Source organism: Rhodamnia argentea, chromosome 4, assembly GCF_020921035.1.
Source record: "Rhodamnia argentea isolate NSW1041297 chromosome 4, ASM2092103v1, whole genome shotgun sequence".
NCBI lineage: Eukaryota > Viridiplantae > Streptophyta > Magnoliopsida > Myrtales > Myrtaceae > Rhodamnia > Rhodamnia argentea.
Window position 1 is genome coordinate 15,136,370 of NC_063153.1, and position 18,454 is coordinate 15,154,823.

At 41.1% G+C, this 18,454-nt stretch overlaps 4 protein-coding genes across 6 annotated transcripts; 3 read left to right on the top strand and 1 right to left on the bottom strand.

The window, feature by feature from the left end:
- Nucleotides 1–1,882: 1,882 nt before the first annotated feature.
- LOC115749185 (peroxiredoxin-2-like) lies at nucleotides 1,883–4,361 on the top strand. The gene is made up of 3 exons (XM_030685893.2): nucleotides 1,883–2,120; nucleotides 2,680–2,759; nucleotides 3,948–4,361. Exons 1-3 carry the CDS (start codon nucleotides 1,966–1,968, stop codon nucleotides 4,199–4,201), a joined length of 489 nt encoding a protein of 162 aa, XP_030541753.1. The 5' UTR covers nucleotides 1,883–1,965; the 3' UTR covers nucleotides 4,202–4,361.
- A 2,874-nt stretch (nucleotides 4,362–7,235) lies between these two features.
- On the top strand, nucleotides 7,236–10,030 carry LOC115749184 (rac-like GTP-binding protein ARAC7). Of its 3 annotated transcripts, none has more exons than XM_030685891.2 (8): nucleotides 7,236–7,493; nucleotides 7,750–7,837; nucleotides 7,942–8,054; nucleotides 8,304–8,367; nucleotides 8,493–8,557; nucleotides 8,637–8,702; nucleotides 8,819–8,925; nucleotides 9,683–10,030. In XM_030685891.2, the coding sequence occupies exons 1-8, from the start codon at nucleotides 7,395–7,397 to the stop codon at nucleotides 9,711–9,713; spliced, it is 633 nt and encodes a 210-aa protein (XP_030541751.2). In that variant the 5' UTR covers nucleotides 7,236–7,394; the 3' UTR covers nucleotides 9,714–10,030. The 3 variants fall into 3 exon arrangements, with proteins under 3 accessions (XP_030541751.2, XP_048133290.1, XP_030541752.2); XM_048277333.1 differs by having other exon boundaries at nucleotides 8,819–8,907; XM_030685892.2 differs by having other exon boundaries at nucleotides 7,942–8,051.
- A 1,497-nt stretch (nucleotides 10,031–11,527) lies between these two features.
- LOC115749186 (protein NUCLEAR FUSION DEFECTIVE 6, mitochondrial-like) lies at nucleotides 11,528–14,267 on the top strand. The gene is made up of 3 exons (XM_030685896.2): nucleotides 11,528–11,742; nucleotides 11,912–12,033; nucleotides 13,939–14,267. Exons 1-3 carry the CDS (start codon nucleotides 11,597–11,599, stop codon nucleotides 13,956–13,958), a joined length of 288 nt encoding a protein of 95 aa, XP_030541756.2. The 5' UTR covers nucleotides 11,528–11,596; the 3' UTR covers nucleotides 13,959–14,267.
- Nucleotides 14,268–15,188: 921 nt separating this feature from the next.
- Nucleotides 15,189–18,331, bottom strand: LOC115749179 (rho guanine nucleotide exchange factor 8-like). Its single transcript, XM_030685886.2, has 7 exons — nucleotides 17,806–18,331; nucleotides 17,496–17,612; nucleotides 17,175–17,329; nucleotides 17,009–17,083; nucleotides 16,644–16,916; nucleotides 16,160–16,480; nucleotides 15,189–15,869 (listed from the first exon to the last, which is right to left on the bottom strand). Exons 1-7 carry the CDS (start codon nucleotides 18,074–18,076, stop codon nucleotides 15,462–15,464), a joined length of 1,620 nt encoding a protein of 539 aa, XP_030541746.2. The 5' UTR covers nucleotides 18,077–18,331; the 3' UTR covers nucleotides 15,189–15,461.
- Between the last annotated feature and the right edge of the window lie 123 nt (nucleotides 18,332–18,454).

Sequence of the window (18,454 nt, forward strand, 5' to 3'; positions counted from 1 at the left end):
CGAATCCTTGGAAGCTTGCCGAGCCGCCCGAATCGTAATCCGAACAACGAGAAGAGAGTTCGATCCCGTGACGTGACCATGGGAACTCTTCGACTCGTTCACTGGTCTTTGCTCTCGAGCGTGGATTTGCATCAGTGGATGCTTGCTTTTGGCATATCTGTCCTCATCCGCCGGCCCGCATAGCTTCGAGCGCCATCCCCGTGGCGCCACGATCGCTTGGATCGAGACTTGTTTGAGGCAGTCCATGGTTGTTTGTACAAAAATGGTACATCTTCCTTATCCCACGTCAAAAAGATGGGACGGAGCACGAGAACTTATGAGTGAAAGGCTTTTCTAGTCTTTTAATTGAAGATAACAGGTTAAGTGAGTTGGGCGTGCGATAATGCATTAAAACCGGCACTAATTCAACGATCATTAATATTTTTTATTAAATTTTGAAAGTATGGTAATAAATTAATTGTTGTGTCTTAGCGAAGCAATGCGACTATTACTTAATTAATTGTTATATCCTAATGAAGCAAGGCGACTATTCACAAAGGAGTTACAGTTTTTTTTCATTATTTTTAATTTTTAATTTTTAATTATGTCTAATGGTTATTATGGGATCTTTGAGCTTATGAAGATGTGTCCGAATTTATGGTTTTTTGATATGAAGAGTTGTGTCCAAATCTTAGTTTTTTCCAACACGAAAAATTCTATTCTTTTCCCTTACCAAAAAAAAAAAATTCTATTCTTTTCGGAATAGCACGAAACATTGTGTTCTTTTCGCTGTTATATATTCAACGATTTTGTTCAATATTCAACAACTTCGACTTCTATTTTCGTTTCTCTAAAAAGAAATACAGCCATTGTTTCTAATTATTTCACTTGAGAGTTCATATGATGTTCTCATTCCTAGACTTTGTTGTATCCTAGGCAATTTTTACCGATAATCTTTAACAACGTTGTGGGGTCTAATGATTCCTCAAAAAGAGTATTATCACGTTTCAATGTCTAATTCTATTTTTTTATTCCTGGAAATATCTCCCAACAATCGACGGGATCAATCTCGATCTAAGGCTGTGAGGACTCAGGGATAGCCTCCATTGCCAATCACGAGGAGGTGGCAGCAAAGAGAAGAGATGGATGAGAGAGAGAGAGAGAGCTCCCTCAAGTTGACCCCAAATTATACTCATACACCAAAAATTATATTTATATCCGTGTGACACACTTATCATTGAGCACCATTAAAAATCCGACTAAACAGACGCCGAAAAGCAAACCGGATCGATATAACTCCCACATAGCTTAAGTGAGATAAAAGCGACGTTATTTTGACCAAAAAATCATATGATTGAACTTTGACAGAGGATCAATGTGTCACATAGACACAAGTTCGGGATTTTTTTTGTCAAAAAAAAAAAGTTAAAGGCAAATGCGTCACAATAAGCATACTTTGGGGTTTATGATGTCACAAAAATGCTCATGATAAATGTATTATAACGAGTATATATGAAATTTTTGACGACTCTCGGAATAGTTTGGGTATTTCCGTCAATTCTAACTTTCAAGTCGTGTGTGGAATCAATATAGGAATCTATATTGATGCAGCGCCGGCCGTCCTATATATAATGGGAATAAATAGGAAGAGTCGTTCAAACATTACCCAGTGAGGGCCTATGCCTCATAAGATAAAAAAGCAGAAATTAATAATTCCACTAAAACTCGTCTAACAAACCTCGCTCGCCGTCTCTCCATTCGTTGACCGATAACGAACACGTGGCAGGCCCATTCCCCTGTTTCCGCCCGCACACGATAATACCTCCTCCGAGAGCCCGGACTCCAACCTACTCTATCAAATTCGACTCAATCCCCTATATATCCGGATAGCGGATACGGACATCACTCCATATTTGCAGGCGCTCCACTTGGGAACCTTCGCTCGCCCGCTCTTCCACAGCCAGTCTCCGACCGCCACGCCCGATCATGGCTCCGATCGCTGTTGGCAACACCATTCCCGACGGCACGCTGGCCTACTTCGACGAGCAGGACCAGCTCCAGAAGGTCTCCGTGCACTCCCTCGCCGCCGGCAAGAAGGTCGTCCTCTTCGCCGTCCCCGGCGCCTTCACTCCGACTTGCAGGTGAGACCGCGGGTGTTTCCTTCGTCTCCTCCGGTTCTTTCCCGGTCGCCTGTCTGATTTTGCCATTTCCCCGTGCCGTCGCCCGTTTGCGGTTGTGTTCGGAGGGAAGGACAAAAAGGGGTAAATCGCAGAGTGAATGGTTGAATATTTTAGCTGAATCAACAATATCATCTTTCGGTTTCTAGAATTTTCTACGATTCTCGAGTAGTGGAACGGGTATTTGATGCGACTAACTTTGTACGATCATTGCGAGCCTGTTGGATGTTTGGACTGAAGCAAGTCATACTTCGTCAGGACTTCAATTTGTTTGGAAAATATTGCATTATGATACTATAATTTTTTTTTGTTTTGGTCGGAATACTATAATTTTGTTGACCTGTTCAATTAACGATGATTTTTTCGGAGTAAGTGACGCTGGGATTGTAACTAGCGATTTGAAACTCAGACTATACTCTCTTTTTGTCGTATTTGTTTTACGCTCAATGGTTGTAGTAGGTAGGGGATATTCCGCCCCGTGATAGTCGAAGAAGCAATTGTCATGTAGCTTCGATTTTTGCAGTTTGAAGCACGTGCCGGGCTTCGTTGAGAAGGCAGAGCTGCTAAAATCCAAGGGTGTGGATGAGATTCTGTGTCTCAGCGGTATATTCTTCATCTTTTTTGTCTCTTTGCCATTTCTTTCAATTTTTTTTCGGAGTATCTAGATGATCATTCCTCGTATTTGTCGTCTAATATCGTCATTTCTTGCTATAACGACCGATGCTCCGTTTAAAGGTTAAGCATAATTGGTTTGGCATGTTTTCGTCCTTATGATTGAGTAAATGGAGTGCAGTGCATCTGCTGGTCATTGACGGGGTAAAGAAGCTTATCTTCAAAGACTCGTCAACTATAGTGGCTTCAGCAAATATCAAGAATCATAATCTAATGATAAAGGGGATCAGGGGACTGTACTGGTTTCTGGAGATTACAGGGAAATGGGAAAGGGACTCTGGTGTGTTTTCCAGTAGTTGGAGTGTTAATGTGTTGACTTTGAGTGGTAGGTATGAGGCATAGTTGACCATTTCTTTTGGCATCGCTTTCTTCGCCCAATGGCTTGTCAAATTATTAGTTGGCAGTATTACCGATTTGACTATGAGCGGTTGTTACAAGGCATCAGTGAGTAGATGACCATTTCGATCCCATTGCATAAGATCCGCATGCCGCCCGTGACAATCCATTAAATAGTTAGAATTTGCCCTGGATAACTAAACCCATTTGCCTTGTGGTCAAAAGAGATGCTCACTATCTTCAGGATCATCTTGGCCCGGAGTCTTCTTAGCAATTTTTAAAATAGATTACTGATTGTGCACCCTCTCTCTGAGTGGGCCATGTGGTTTTACATTTCACTTGAACGTTTATGCTTATGAATTAGATGCTGTATTGCTAATGACATGGTCAGTTCAATATCCTGCTTGGGGAACAACTATAGAAAGATAGTCCAAAAAAGAAAGTTTCTGGGTCCTAGGTCAATTCAAGATCCTGCTTGGGGAACAACTATAGAAAGCTAATCCAAAAAGAAGAAAGTTTCTGGGTCCTAATGCTATCGTATCAGTTTCTCTTTACTGCACTTCTGAATCTGCACCCCCTACCAAGGATATGTGGCTGTGTGAATTCCATAGTTGATTTCATAGTTCAGTGGCTAGATGTCGTATGGAGTCTATCAAAGAGCTTGCGCATTGTCTAGTTAATAAATTATGTTGGATTTAGAGCAGATGGCAGTCTTAGGTAGTTCAGTCCTACTGGTTTTTTTCCCCTGAAACCCGTGATGCTCATTTTGGTCCTACTTTTCAGTGAATGACTCATTTGTGATGAAGGCGTGGGCAAAAACTTACCCCGAGAACAAGCATGTCAAGTTCTTGGCAGATGGTGCAGCGAAATACACCCACGCCCTTGGCCTCGAGCTTGACCTAAGTGATAAAGGGCTTGGTATTCGCTCCAAGAGATATGCTCTCTTGGTCGAGGATCTCAAGGTGAAGGCAGCCAACATCGAATCCGGGGGAGAGTTCACTGTCTCCGGTGCTGATGAAATCCTCAAAGCACTCTGAGTGTTTTGCATCTCTCGGCATCACGGCTTCAGCATCTTTGAGCTTTGTGTTTATTGTGGCACGGTTGTTTGATTACACCAAACCCGGGATATAGCCGGTTTATATGTCTTGACTCTTGTGTTACGTGGTTGTATGGACGCTATGGAATAATGATCCAGTTCTCATCCTCTCGTCTTCTAGTTTGTTTTCCTCCCTTCTGGATTGAGTTAGGTGGGAAGTTGGACGCTATGGAATAATGATCTGGTTCTCATCCTCTCGTCTTCTAGTTTGTTTTCCTCCCTTCTGGAATGAGTTATAGGTGGGAAGTTTTATGTCAGACATGAGCTAGGGCCAACACGCATGACGTCGGTTGAGAAAATTATAGAATATCAAATAATGCATATAAGACATCAATGATATTAAAGGAAGTGTCGAGTAGAATTATTTTAATTTTAGTACGAGGGTGGGATCTTCTATTTTGAGGGTGGCGAAATTAACCCTTTCTAAAAGGGAAACTTTAAAAAAAAAACTTGAAGTGTTTTTATTTTTTCAAATAAGGGCATGAACTGGATATTATTTTAAATAATGGCTTGAACCGCCCTCATTATATTAAAAAAGGACTTAAAGTGTATATTATTTCAAATGAAGGCTTGCAATGATTATATTAATCTCAAAATGAGGGCTTAAGCTACTTTGATTAAGGGTATTTTGGTCATTTATTATTTTTAATTTATTCTTCCTTTTTTGTTTTTTTAAAGATTTTGAAAAAAAAGTAAAAAAAGAAAAGAAAAGGAAACACACAGAAGTCCTCCCGCCTGTGGCCGGGTGGTGGGTCGCCGACGCCTCGACAGAGGCCGGCAACCCCATCGACCATCGGCGAGAGCCACAACCCTCTCCCGGATCTAGGTGAGGGTCGATGGCCATCGGCCGTGATCGAATCGGGATAGACGGCACCCTTCGACCTACCCTCGGTCCTAGTCGTTGGCCGTAGCCCTTATAGATGGTCGGCGGGGTCGCCGACGACCCTACGGCCGGTGGGGCGGTGGCCATAGGTGGGAGGTCAATCTACCCACTTGTGTTTTTACCTTTTTTTTTAAAAAAAAATTAATTTTTTGTTTTAATTTAATTTAACAAAAAAATAGATTAAATTTACAATTTTAAAAAAATACTCTTGATCGGTCAAAAAAATTTAACTAGCCAGCCGGCCGACAAGATGAGGCCCTTATTTGAAATAACCATACCACTTTAGGCTCTTTTTTGAGATAATAATAGTTCTTGAGATCTTTATTTAAAATAAAATTCACTTCAGGCCTTTATTTAAGAAAATAAAGACACTTAGGGTCCTTTTTTTTAATTTTTCCCCTTTCTAAAATTGTTAAATTGGGGCACGGCTCCTCATTCTCTATGACTCATATTTATCTTGATTTTTTTTTTTATATTTTGTTTTGCCCTTTTCGATTTTCCCCGCTTCTTTTCCTCGTTTTCTTCTTCCTCACGACAGCCGTGCAACACTTTGCCAATCGCCGATGATGTCCAACCCCACCCATTTGCCTTCAGACTTCACTCGCCCTCCTCTCTCTTCTCCCTCCTTCACTAGTTTTTTTTTTTTTTTTAAGTTTGACTAATCTCGTCTAACGTGGCAGTCTCCTCATCCGACAGGACCGCTGCACATTCGAGGCACGCAAATATTTTGGTCTTCAAGATAGTAGTAATAGAATACCCAAAGTATGATGCAATTGGATTCGAGTCTTTAGCAAAAAAAGTGACAAAGATGCTTGTCATTGAGCGACCCCCTATGGGCTCAAAAAAAGGGGCTACATGACAACGATTTTGTTTTAAAAATAAATTTCTGATTAGAAATAGATTTTTCTATTTTTATTTTTGAATGCGTTTTTGAGCAAAAAAAAACGTGTTTGATAACGATGTAAAATTTCTGATCCTAGAATAGAAGTTCGTTTGACAACGGTTGAAAATTTCTATTTTTAGAAATTATTATTTACTATTTAAAAATAAAAAAATATATATTATTTATATTTTACTTCGGAGGCCGGCGGTAGTGGGTAGCGGCCATCGGCGGAGGTCAACAATGATTGGCGGCGGCCGGCGATGGGTGGTGGTGGACGGCAGAGGTTGGTCGTAGGCGGTGATTAGCGGCGGACGGTGGTCGATGGCAACAGGATCGGCGACGACGGGTGGTGGGTGGTGGTGACGGTCCGTGGGGGGCGACGACAGACGGCAATGAGTGGCGATCGACGGCGGTCGAGCGAGGACAATGGTTGGCGGTAGCAAAGGTCGGTGGTGGGCAATGGTTGGCGACGGTGGCCAACGATGGTCAGAGTTGTGGGTGGAGGTCGGCCGCAATGGTTGGCGGGGGCCGACGTTGAGGCGGGGGCTAATGGGTGGTGGTCGGCGATGGGAGTTCGAGGGCAATGGTTGGTAGTGGCGAAGGTTGGTAGTGGGTGATGGTTGGCGTAGCGGGAGGAGGTTAATAGAGGCCGGCGATGGTTGAGGCGATCGGCGAAGGGTGGTGGTCAACGGTGGCGCGGTCGGCAGCCGGTGGTAGGTGGCGGCGGGGGGTGGTGGTCAGCGGCGGCGAGTACTTAAAAAAAAGTGAGGGATTATTATTTTTTAGTTCTGTTTTTTGAAGAAGCTAAAAATTTTTGTTTTCGATTTTCCTTTTAAATTTATTTTTGAAATAAAATTTTGTTTTAGAAATAAAAAATAGAAATAATTTATCAAACAAGTTTCTATTTCAAATCTATTTTAAAAATAAATTTAGAATAGAAATAGAGAAGTGAAATGGTTATTATCCGTGACCTTGCTCGGTTTATACAGGTACTCGATGAATTTACCAAATGCGAGAATGGGCACTAGAGCCGTTTGAGAGAGGGACCCACTCACTCACTCCATTTTGAAAAAAGAAGATTTTTCTGTTGGATTTTCAAATTCATCGAGAGGGACCAGAAAAAGTGCCAGCGACAGCACTCTCTCTCTCTCTCTCTCTCTCTCTCTCTCAACATGGCCGCATTGTTAATGCATTTTTCTTGAGACTACAAGACGAACACTCTGCAGCACTGTAGCTGCCTATTTTCTCCTACCTCCTCTTACAACCTTTTCTGTCGTTCCCTCTTTCCTGTCTGTCTTCTTCATTCGGCTGGATTTGGGACCTCTTCTTGCACAGCTCCAGTGGGGGTTTTTCTTGTGGGGAAGAAAGATGAGCGCCTCCAAGTTCATCAAGTGCGTCACTGTTGGGGATGGAGCTGTGGGCAAGACTTGCATGCTCATTTGCTACACCAGCAACAGGTTCCCTAGTGTAAGTCCTCCTTTCTTCCATTTCTTCAAGGAGAAAAAAGAAGAGATTTTGGAAGGATTTTGCATGTGGGTTTTAGGTGTTTTCAATGTGCACGGGAACTTTCAGTTGATTTTCCTTTCTTTTCGTTTTCTTCTCAGCTCTAGGTTTTCTGATTGAGAGGGAAAAAGAAAGAAGCTATTGAGTGCAGATTGCAGAGGGAGATTCATACTTTGAATAGATTTTTATTGGGTTTCTTTCTTGTTTCTTTTGATGACAGGATTACATACCCACAGTGTTTGATAACTTCAGTGCAAATGTGGCTGTGGATGGGAACGTTGTGAACTTGGGATTGTGGGATACTGCAGGTGCTCACAGTTTACTTCTTTCTTCTCTGTTTATTTTTTTGGATTCTTATTTGAGTGTTGCTCAAAATGGGTTCATCTCTGTTGGGTTCTTGAAATTTTTCCAGGTCAGGAAGATTATAGCCGGTTGAGACCGTTGAGCTACAGAGGAGCAGATGTCTTCGTGTTGGCTTTTTCACTAATTAGTAGAGCAAGCTATGAAAATGTTCTAAAGAAGGTAGTAATTCGCACGCTTATGCCTTTATGCTACTTTCTTTTCTTTCCCTTTCCCACTTTTTCTCTTTTGGAGTTTGCTTTGGTGCATACTGCTTTCTAGATGGTGCTCTACAGAAGAAAAGGCTTTTCTTTCCCTTTCCCAGTGGCAATATATTCTTCTCTCCATGTTTAATCAGCTTTGTTTAGTAAGTTTGCGTGAGCCTGACCATTTACTTTATTGTTTACTTATGAGTTTGCTTGCTCATTCTTACAGTGGATGCCTGAGCTAAGAAGATTCGCACCAAATGTTCCTGTTGTTCTTGTGGGAACAAAACTCGGTAGGCCTCACCTGAGAGATCACGGGCTCCACAATTCCAGCTGAACAAAAAAACGTTGATCTTTTCTGGCTCATGATTGTTCCAATTTAAAACAAGCTAAAGGTTCTTTCCCATTTTTCCATCAGATCTTCGCGATGACAGAGGATATGTAGCTGATAACATGGGATATAATTTTATTACAACTGCTCAGGTGAAAAGCTATGGCATTTACATTAAGCAATGTATGATTTTCTTTAATTGACGAAGCTCATGAGGCTTTTGATATACAGGGTGAAGAGCTCCGGAGGCAAATTGGCGCCGCGGCTTATATTGAGTGCAGCTCTAAGACTCAACAGGTCCTTGTTATTGACAAGAATTGGAAACATCTGTCACTTGGAAGATAAAATGATCTCCGGTCTTTTGGTTCATAATACTGCCCGTAACTAACAACAATTACTGTTTCCATGTTCAGAATGTCAAAGCAGTCTTCGACACTGCAATCAAGGTGGTGCTTCAGCCTCCTCGGAGGAAGGAAGTGACAAGAACTGAAAGCCGCAGGAGGTCGGGCTCTGTGATAGCGTACGCACTCTACAACTCTTTTTATTGCTTCAATCTGTGAGCTATCGCCTTGCAGTGAGAAGTTCTCAGTTTGTGATGCTATGTTTTAATCGAGAAGCATACTTTGTCACCTAGATGACAATTCATATTACTCAGTGAAGCCAGTTTAGTGCATTTGGACATGCAATATTTTGTGGTGAGAAACAGATATTTTCAACAGCAGTCTTTCCTTTGTTGTAAGTTTTGTTAGAACTGATTGAAAGAATCACATAAAAGTGCCTTGACCGCTAATCTTATTCATAGTCAAGATGTGTGCTTTAGTAGAGCCAATGAAGAAAAACAACCATTGTCGTCTATGGATCATGAACTGAGAGATGTTATTTCTGCCTGAAAGCACAGTGACAAAGAAATTTCAGTGTTTTGGGCATCTTCAGTTATATACCACTGGTCCATTACCAGTTTGAGTCAAAAAATCGGTATGTAATCTTCTCAAGACCACTGTTACATTGCAGCGAGCCTTGAATTTTTGTATAATGCTAAATGCGAAGATGACGATGCAAGCTACCTCTTTGATCGACAGTTCTTAATTTTCTGCCGTTGGCATTGACAGAAAATGTTCTTAAGCTTCTGTCACTAAGATGTGAATCTGTTTCTGCTTACCTCGTCATTTCACGTGACCAGACGCATTCCATCCAGCACAACTTTGCTCGCTCAATGCCTTCACAAAATTTGCAGACAGTGATTGTTCTGTTGAACGCTCGCTTTCTTTTTGCTGCAGGAGTATTATGTGTGGAGGCTGTGTTGCATAATGTGTTCCTAGAGGAGGTCAACGTCCTACAAATGCTTTTTGGGGGCTGCTGAGGAGGTCGGATTCTTAGAGGTTCAACCTCAGCATATTTAAGTACATGCGCCAACTGTGTTTCTTTATAGCTGCACCCTTTGCTGTAGGCCTCAGCTCGAAGCATCAATCTTATTTGAATCTTGGAGGTCACTGTTGATTCTTCATGTGCCTTGGCTTCCAACTGCTGTTCCTAGTGTAATCTCAATTAGCAAAGTGTCTGAAAATATATCCTGGAATTCTGATCCACTGATAACTATTAGATCTATTGTGTTTTGGTTCTTCCAATTTTATTAGTGTCAACATATTTCTGGCCCTTCGCATGCTGTTTGTTCTCTGGGGGCTACCGTGAACTGTTATTTAACAACATTTACGTAAAGATTGACTCGGAACAAAGCTAACCGACCATTACAGATAGGACTTTTGCCCCTCGGGTTGCAGTTCTTTTGCTGAAACGCAGAGAGCCGTGACGGGGTGGGGAGACATTGTTTAAGAAGTGCAAGCACCTTCAATCCACGCCCATGCAAACCTCCGTTCAGACCTTTTCCTGCCTCAGCGCCGAAAGGAAGATTCGCGATCGTAGATCAATGTCCGGTAAGAATGCGTAAAAATTTGCAGCCTCAACTACACATGATCCCATCCCAAACACCAGCACAGAAGGTCAGTGTGTTCTTGATCATGTTGGTCCAACCTCTTCAATCTCTAGCTTCATGTCTACGAGGCCCATGAAAGGAAGCATCATGGAGGAAATTGCTTCGCCTACTTACATTTTACAGACAATAATGCACTAGCCGACCAATTAATATGTACATTTATCTCTGTAAGGTTCAATTTCAATATGAGTTTCGAATATTTGAATCAATGAGCGACGGCACCATGGACTTCTTAATGGATTTGCTCGAATGTGTAGGTCGAACCAGGTTGGGCTAGGCTCCATATCGGCTCCAATTCTAATTTGATGTATAACACTTTCAATTTCAAAGGCCTAATTCCCTAAAAATAACCCTAACTTTGGATCTAGTCTCAAATCTGTTTCTGAATTTTTTTATCTAAATTTTTTTTTTCAAACTTTAGGTCTAATATCAAATTTTTCCAAATTATTTTTTTTCTTTGAAAAGACCTTAATCTTTAGGTCCATACCCAAATCTACCCCGAATTTTCTTTTTGTCTAAGAGAAAAATCACTATTTTTACTCTAATCTTGAATCCGCCCCATTCAACACTCTGTTCAAAATCGCCACTAGTCATCCCTAATTTTCATATACTAGAACAGTTTTATTTTAGAGAACTTTGACAATTTTTATTAGGGTGGATTTGTTATCCACGTGAAATGCCACGTTGATACACACTTATCCCCCAATCACTTCGTTGATGTGGATTTGTTATGGTCGTGAAAATGTCACGTCAAGTTGAGATTAAACCACGAGGAAGATTTGAGAATAAATTGAAAGTTGGTGATATTTTTTAGACAAAACAAAATTCGTGGTAGATTTGAGATTGAACCTAAAATTTGATAATTTTTTTTCGAGACAAAAAAGAAAATTGGGATGAATTTGAGACTGAATCTAAAATTTGATTTTTTTTTAAAGGAATTAGACCCAATTCCAAAGCGTAGAAGATACATTAACTTTCATTTCAAATGAGTGAACAACATAACCGAGCCGGCGGCAGACTCATAAGCAGATCGATCAATCAATTAAGGGGAAAAAAGGGCAAAAGAATTCCACGACTACCATTGGTCAGTGACGCATAGAACATACAAAGATCAGTAACTCTAGCAAACCGTCCCGAAGCATCAACCCTCTCGAAGAGATCACAGGGAAAAAGAACCAAAGCCCTCCAAAAACCTTCAGCAATGGCGTCTTCGAAGGTCGTCTCCAGGTTATCCTCTCGATTACGCCCTCTGTCTCTCAAGCTCAACCACTCCCCGCCCTCTCCCCCAGCTCCGCTCCAGTCCTCCGTTTCCCCTTCTTCCAGGCGCTTTTCTCGCGCCTTCTCACGGTAAAATGCCTCAAATCTGCACTCGCTGCACGAGCATTCGCGTCCATTTTTGACGCAGGAGAGGCAAAGCATCCGTCTTTTCGCTACTCCTGTACCGAGCATTCGTGTTGATTTCCGGGGTCGTCTCCAGATTCACCGTTTGTTTGTTTGTGATGATTTGTGGTGTTAGGTTGCCCCTGGAGTTGAGCGGCGGCGTCGAATCCTTGATGCCTCTCCACAGCGCTATCGCCTCGGCGAGGCTCCAGTCGAGCTTGGCAATGGAGTCCCAGAGTTGGGGATTAGTGCCTCAAGGTGCAGTTACACTATCGTACTATACGTTCTTAAGTGATGTTTCGGTTGTGTGGTAACTGGTGAATTTTGGATTTTGATTGCCCGTGTGAGACGAATGGTGAAAACACTGAGTTGCTCTGAGCTAAGCAATTTTGATGTATGTCTTGTGGTTTTGGTTCTCTAGGCATTGTCCAATTAGATAGTTTAGATTGTTACAGTAACCAGATAGCATGTCATCTCTTTAGAACTTATTTTTCGGTGTTGGCAATGTCTATAAGGACCGCAAAAGTTCATTTGGGATGAGAAAGGATCTAGTTGCATGGTGTGGTTGTGATAGAGTCAAACATGATCCGCCTTGTCCATAGAGTGCTTTGCCTCTTCAGTTGTAAATGGGGCGTATTGTTGAAAAAATAAAGGTTTCCATCTTTTGAAATGAATGATATTGATGGTGACAAATCAAATCTGAAGTAAATGTTTACATCTGACTATAAGCAATAGTGCACTTGATAATCTAGAAATGGCTTGTGGATGTGCAAGTTTTTTGGAAATACTGAGCAGCGTGCTGAGCTTCTTCATCTACTTAAAATAGATGTACGATTCAGTCACTTTGGCTACTTGTTTCCTTCAATGTACTTAGCCCCCTTTTGTTCTGTCTTTTGAATTTCTCTTACTTTGTTTGCTGCTTTCACATGGTGCCCAAGGCTTCTGGATGATATAGATAATTGGAATGACACTATTTAGTGTTTTACTGGGTGATATTCATCTTTTAATAACAGTTTTAAATTTTGAAAACTTCAAAGTCTGTTTTGAAAGAAGTCCAGGCAGGCCGTATTGCATGATATGGAGATGTCTTTGTGACTGTTAAACTTAAGTAGCTTGTTTAGGCAAATTATTTAATAGTTCCTCTCTGGCCAAAGGAAAAACATTTGTAGTTTCTCGGCATTGGCCTTGCACTTTCCTAACCTGGTGGGAGATGGCATTTGATCCATACTCTTTTCAACAGCATCAAGTTTACTCTGTTTATGGTTAAAGCTTTTGTTCTCTGCCTTTGAGTATCCTCGCTGGAGCTTTGCTCATCTGATCCATAAAAAGAGATGAATCTGTTTGACTGTGATTTTAGGCTTTTTTTTTTTCACCATAACCTGAAAGTCTTTCTAATATTGATCAGATATCTTGTCCAACTAGAGGCACATGCATCACTCATTTTAGTGCAGAGCATCTAGAAATTTATTATGAAGGGTTACATTAACCTGGTGGAGATAGAATTTGATCTATACTCGTTTCAGTAACATCAAGTTTCCTTGGTATATAGTTAGGCTTTTGCTCAATTTCATTGATAGATAAAGTTTTGCCGCTCGTTGAAATGATGTTAGAACTGCCAATGGAATCATCTCTGCTCTTTTCTACGAGTTATTGGAACCAGGAGAGTTTGATATGGTTCAAGATTAATCATACATAAAAAAATAATTCTAGTATATTGATCGTTGGAACTATTGTTTTGCATGCATGCTTGTTTAAAATGTCAACTCAGTCAGGCTATGTGAAAAAAAATCTTGATAGTTTCTTGTAACTGATCAGAGAAAACAAGAGCAACTTATGTTGTTATGAGATGTTCTCTGCCTCTGTATGTCCTGGCTGGAGCTTGCTTTTCTGGCCAATGGAAGAGATAAATCTGTTAAAATGTAATTTTTAGGCTGTTCTTTTTCTTGCATTCCTTTTAATCCGAAAACTATAATATAATCTTGCCCTCTAGACGTAAATTGATCAGATATCTTGTCTAACTAGAGGCACATGCTTCTGTCATTTTTGTGCAGAGCATTTGGAAATGATTATGTGGTTATTTGTATCATGTAATTGAAATAGAGTTGGCCATTCTCGTAGAACATGAATCATTCTTAACAATACTTTTCTCTGTCCATCTTGCAGGAATTTCAATGCCTTTATGACAGTCTATGAGAGCAGCAACTCTTTGAGGCAGCCAGTTTTTCTTGGTTAGGGACTCAGATTGCATGTTGAGGCTTTTTATTGAGTTTAGTTTAAACAGTTCGAACTAATGAACCGTGCCGGTAACTTCTACGAAGATCTGTGTCTCTTCCTCACCATCAATCATCATGCTCCTTCAAGTCCTATGCAGAAATGATGCATGAGGATCTGGTTTGGCTTTGATAAGGAATGAGCATAACTTTATCCGAACTGCCAAATCATTATTGTAGAATTTTGTCTTTCTTTTCCTTCCATTACGGGAATATCTGTCATTTTCCAATAGCTCAATTTGTATGGTCACTGGTTATTTTTTTTTTTTGCTCACTGGTCATTGAACATATAGGTTTCGGCACAATTTTAGGTGACATATTTTAGCAGAGTTGAATATTATACGTAATCGGATGGGCGCAGAAATATTCGTTAAAGAGAACCTGTCCGAACTTCTCTGCTGTAAAGCTAGATAGTTCAAGGTAACTCATCTTACTCTACTTGGCAATGAATAGTTCATATAATGCTCTCAAATAGAATTCATGCTACTGCTCCCTTTCCCCTTTCTTTTTCCATTGTAAGAGGTTGCATCTCCATATAATCATGTTTCTTTCGGTGAAAAATAATTTGTCATTATTTCAGTTAATTAAGTCCTATGCCAATTCATTTTTTTGGCTAGCTAGATCATTATGTCATTCATTTTATATCCTGTTTTTCTTATTCAAGAAAGAACGTCTCATTGCCATTTGAAAGAAGTCTGCTAAAAATTTCTTTTGGTGAAAAGTAACTTATCTTACTTCAGTTAATTAAGTCCTATGGCAATACATCTTTTTAGCTAGATCATCAGTATGTCATTACCATTTTATATTCTGTTTTCTTTTTCAAAAAAGAACATCTCATTGCCATTTGAGAAAAGACTGCTAAAACTTTCTTTGGAATTACTGTATCTAAGCTGCCAAGATTGGGAAATGCTTGCCCAAGCATACAGGAGTCTCTCTCTCTCTCTCTCTCTCTGGGCACCGATGGTTGTCTCATAACTAAGAAATCTTCCTTATATTTGTATTTTAACCATCTTAGTTATTGACTCGGATTTTTGAAATTGCAATTGTTAAACAGTCTCTGAAAATTAACTAATGCAGTGAAGATAAATGCGTGGTTACTGCTATCTATATCCCCCTCCTACACAAAAATTAGGATTTCGCATACTCATTAGCCAATCACTAATAAAGTTCTCCAGCTAATCAGTTACATCGATAGCTTTCAGTCCAATAAGGAGACCGAGAAGAGGGAGAACAGAAGTACAGACACTATAAAGAATGAATTGGACATCAAGACTTCCCTTGGGGGATGTACCAGTCCCTAAAAATTCTACACAATCTGCATATTTACATTTGATATGCTGTCGCTGTATTCTACACATTCAAAATCTGAATCGCTCTCGGTTGCCTTTTCCTCTTTTTCATCTCTCCTTGTTCTCATCAGTGCCGATCTGTCGGGCTTCTTAGGCCACTCAAGTTCTCAAGCTTCTCTAAATAGGAAACCTTCTTTACATTAGGACCATGTGGTGATCTACTCACAATATGTCCCTCACCATCTACAACAAAACTTTCTAAATTGCTTATTGAGTTTTCCCTCTTCATTATGCTCCCTTCCTTCCCGAATTTCCAGCCCATGAAGTCAGACAGTGTCTTCGAATTCGGTGTTTCTGCAGTTTGCAAGGCCTCTACCTCTTCCTCGTCATTTAAGGGTGACTGGTCAGGTTCTGCTAGTGATGGATTTTGAGCCACAGAGTCTGCGTAAAGGACATCCTCTATTCTCGAAATTACTGTGAATGCCAAGCTCTCTATGACTCTTGAGTAACTCTCTAGGATTGACTGTCCCACATCCTGTCGATATTAGATGGTTTTAGCAAGGAGAAGGTAATGCAAGAGCTTTAAACAAAAGTATTGGCCTGAAAACATAGTTTCTAGTTGTAATGTGAGCGAATGTATGGATAAACTTGCAGAGCCAGAGGTACTGGTGAACCAATGAGAGTATGTGTGATGGTACAATAAGTGGGTCTTAGTAATTTTTCCTAAGACGGTGTAGTTTCTGTTAAGGAAATCTCTTTCGATGATGGCGCTGCCCTGTGGATTGTCTCTAGTGATTTTACTGCTCAGGAGATTTTGTCCTTTACCTTGTTAAATTGGATTTTTGAGGTGTCGAGAGACGACTGAGGTATCCCAGGGAACCGCTGTTTGAGGAGGAGGAGGATGGTCTCAGCTCGCTCTTCAAAGAGTTCCCTCTTCTCCAAGCTTATAGCTGATCCCCATGTTGACTTCCCATCCTTCTGGTGCATCTTCCGCATCCAGATCACAATGGAGGCCTCGATCTTGTCCTTGAGGTCCAGGACTTTGTGTTCTGTTGATAAGTCCATGGTGGACAAGAATTGATCAGGATCAAAGTACTCCACTGTGATGCACTTGTAGATTGAATCACCAAGGCTTGCTCTCCCATTCTGCCAAAAAATAGTTGCGATTTCTTAGTTTAGATCATTTGAACCGGAGAAGATGCTTGCACAATGTAGCCAATAGGATCAGCATGTTGATCTTTTGCCTTCTGATAACGAATTACTAATCTTATGCACTGCGAGGTGATATACTACTACGTGTCTGTTGTACCTTAGGAAGGGATTCGATGTAGTCCTCGGGAATTGACATTTCTGATAATACTTGAGCATTGATGGCCATTGCTGCTTTTAGAACTTGGTTCACTGATTCCTTCTGGAACAGCAGCCATTTCCGCGAGCCATCAGATAAGCCATTTGGAGGAACTTCGACAGTCGGTAGCCACCATTTTTCGTCTTCCCTCTGTGCTTTCCCTTTCTCAGATTCATTGGCATTTCTAGAGACATACGAGAACTCATTCTGACCTCCAAAATTGTCCAGATAGCCCTGTTCAGGAACATAAGAAACCGTGTTAATACAGCTTTGAAGATATTTTTCTTCCTCCTTTCTTAGCAAGTCAAGCCATTGCAGGAACTGACTAGTAGCATGGCATCGAGCTTGCGCAGCGCTGGGATGTTCATGTGCAGATCGTTTCTTTGTCGCGTTATCATTACCTGCAAATTGGGATTGCACTAGTCAGGATTGTTTGACAAAGAGATCTTTGTTCGTTTTTCAAACAATGCATTTCCGAGAGAGAGAGATGACCTCCATGTTGGTTCCATCTTGGGACTTTTGCGTGGAGGGAACAAATTCGACAATGTGATCGGTCACGGACAAAAGCCAGTCGATTTCTTTTCTCCATCTAGCCTTCCTCTCTGGAGACATCGGCTCTAACCGACGTTGCTCTCCGAAAATGGAAGCTGCATTACCACAAAACAAAGCATGAATTGCCATGTATTTCACCTCTTATCGCCCGATTGTGATGAATTTCCGATGCTTTAGGTCTCCTTGTAGCAGGTGCCATTTCCCAATTTTAAAAGCAGAAGCCCAAAATTGAAAATCTGTCAGAGAAAGAATTGAAAATACCAGCAAGATTCGTGATTGCATTTGACAGAGCCAAAGCCGAAGAAACACCCTTTCCACCACCAGACATGTCCTCACCCAGGAGCAGCTTGGCGAATCTTTCCTTCATCAGCTCCATGTCTGCAAGAAAAAATAACCAAAAGTTTATCCAAATCACTAGTTTTTCATTTTTACCTTGGTTTATCATTTACCCTGATATTTCAGACTGAATTTGTCGAGAAGTCAATGATATAGGCCAATTCAGATTGGTCAATAGAGGGAAGAAGTTAAATTGTGGGCATGTCTATATTCTGTGCTTATATGTTTTATATACCTGATGGTGATGCCTTGGAGGGTGAGCTAGCTGTTCTTGCCTCATCTCCTTCAAGGCCCGAAACAGGATCGTTACTCCGATCGAAAACCCAACCAATGTCTTGGTTCTCCATCAGTTCCGCGACTCTCGAGCCTTGGCTTCTGAATTGAAGCCCGTCCGCTACTCCGCTGTCGAGAACCGCATTGCCTTGGTTGTGTCGGTCGAATATGCGCTTGAAATGGAAGGACTTTGACTTCTGCATGCTACGCTCGTGTTCGAGGGCCCGAACCATTGATGACTCGATCTAAGGAAAGAATTGAAAGGACCCGCAGAATCCAAAAGAGATGGGGGATGATAGAAAGTGGAGAGAATGGAGGGGAAACACAGGAGGTGGAAAGGAGGAACAAGTATGGAGATGTGGTCTTGTTTTTGCTGATCTCTTGCAGAGAGTTGTGGATTAGAGAACTGAATTGGTTGTCTGAATGTGGATGAAAATGGACGTGGGGTGCATGTTTTTTTTCTTTTGATGGTCTTTCAGGAGGGACACTGACTTTGTGGGAGGGTTGGTTTTGGGAATGGATGGATGGGAGGGTCAATGCTTACCAAGAAGCCCGGCAAAGACATTCATCCACAACTAAAATAAGAAACCTCTTCCCAGCGTTTACCTCTT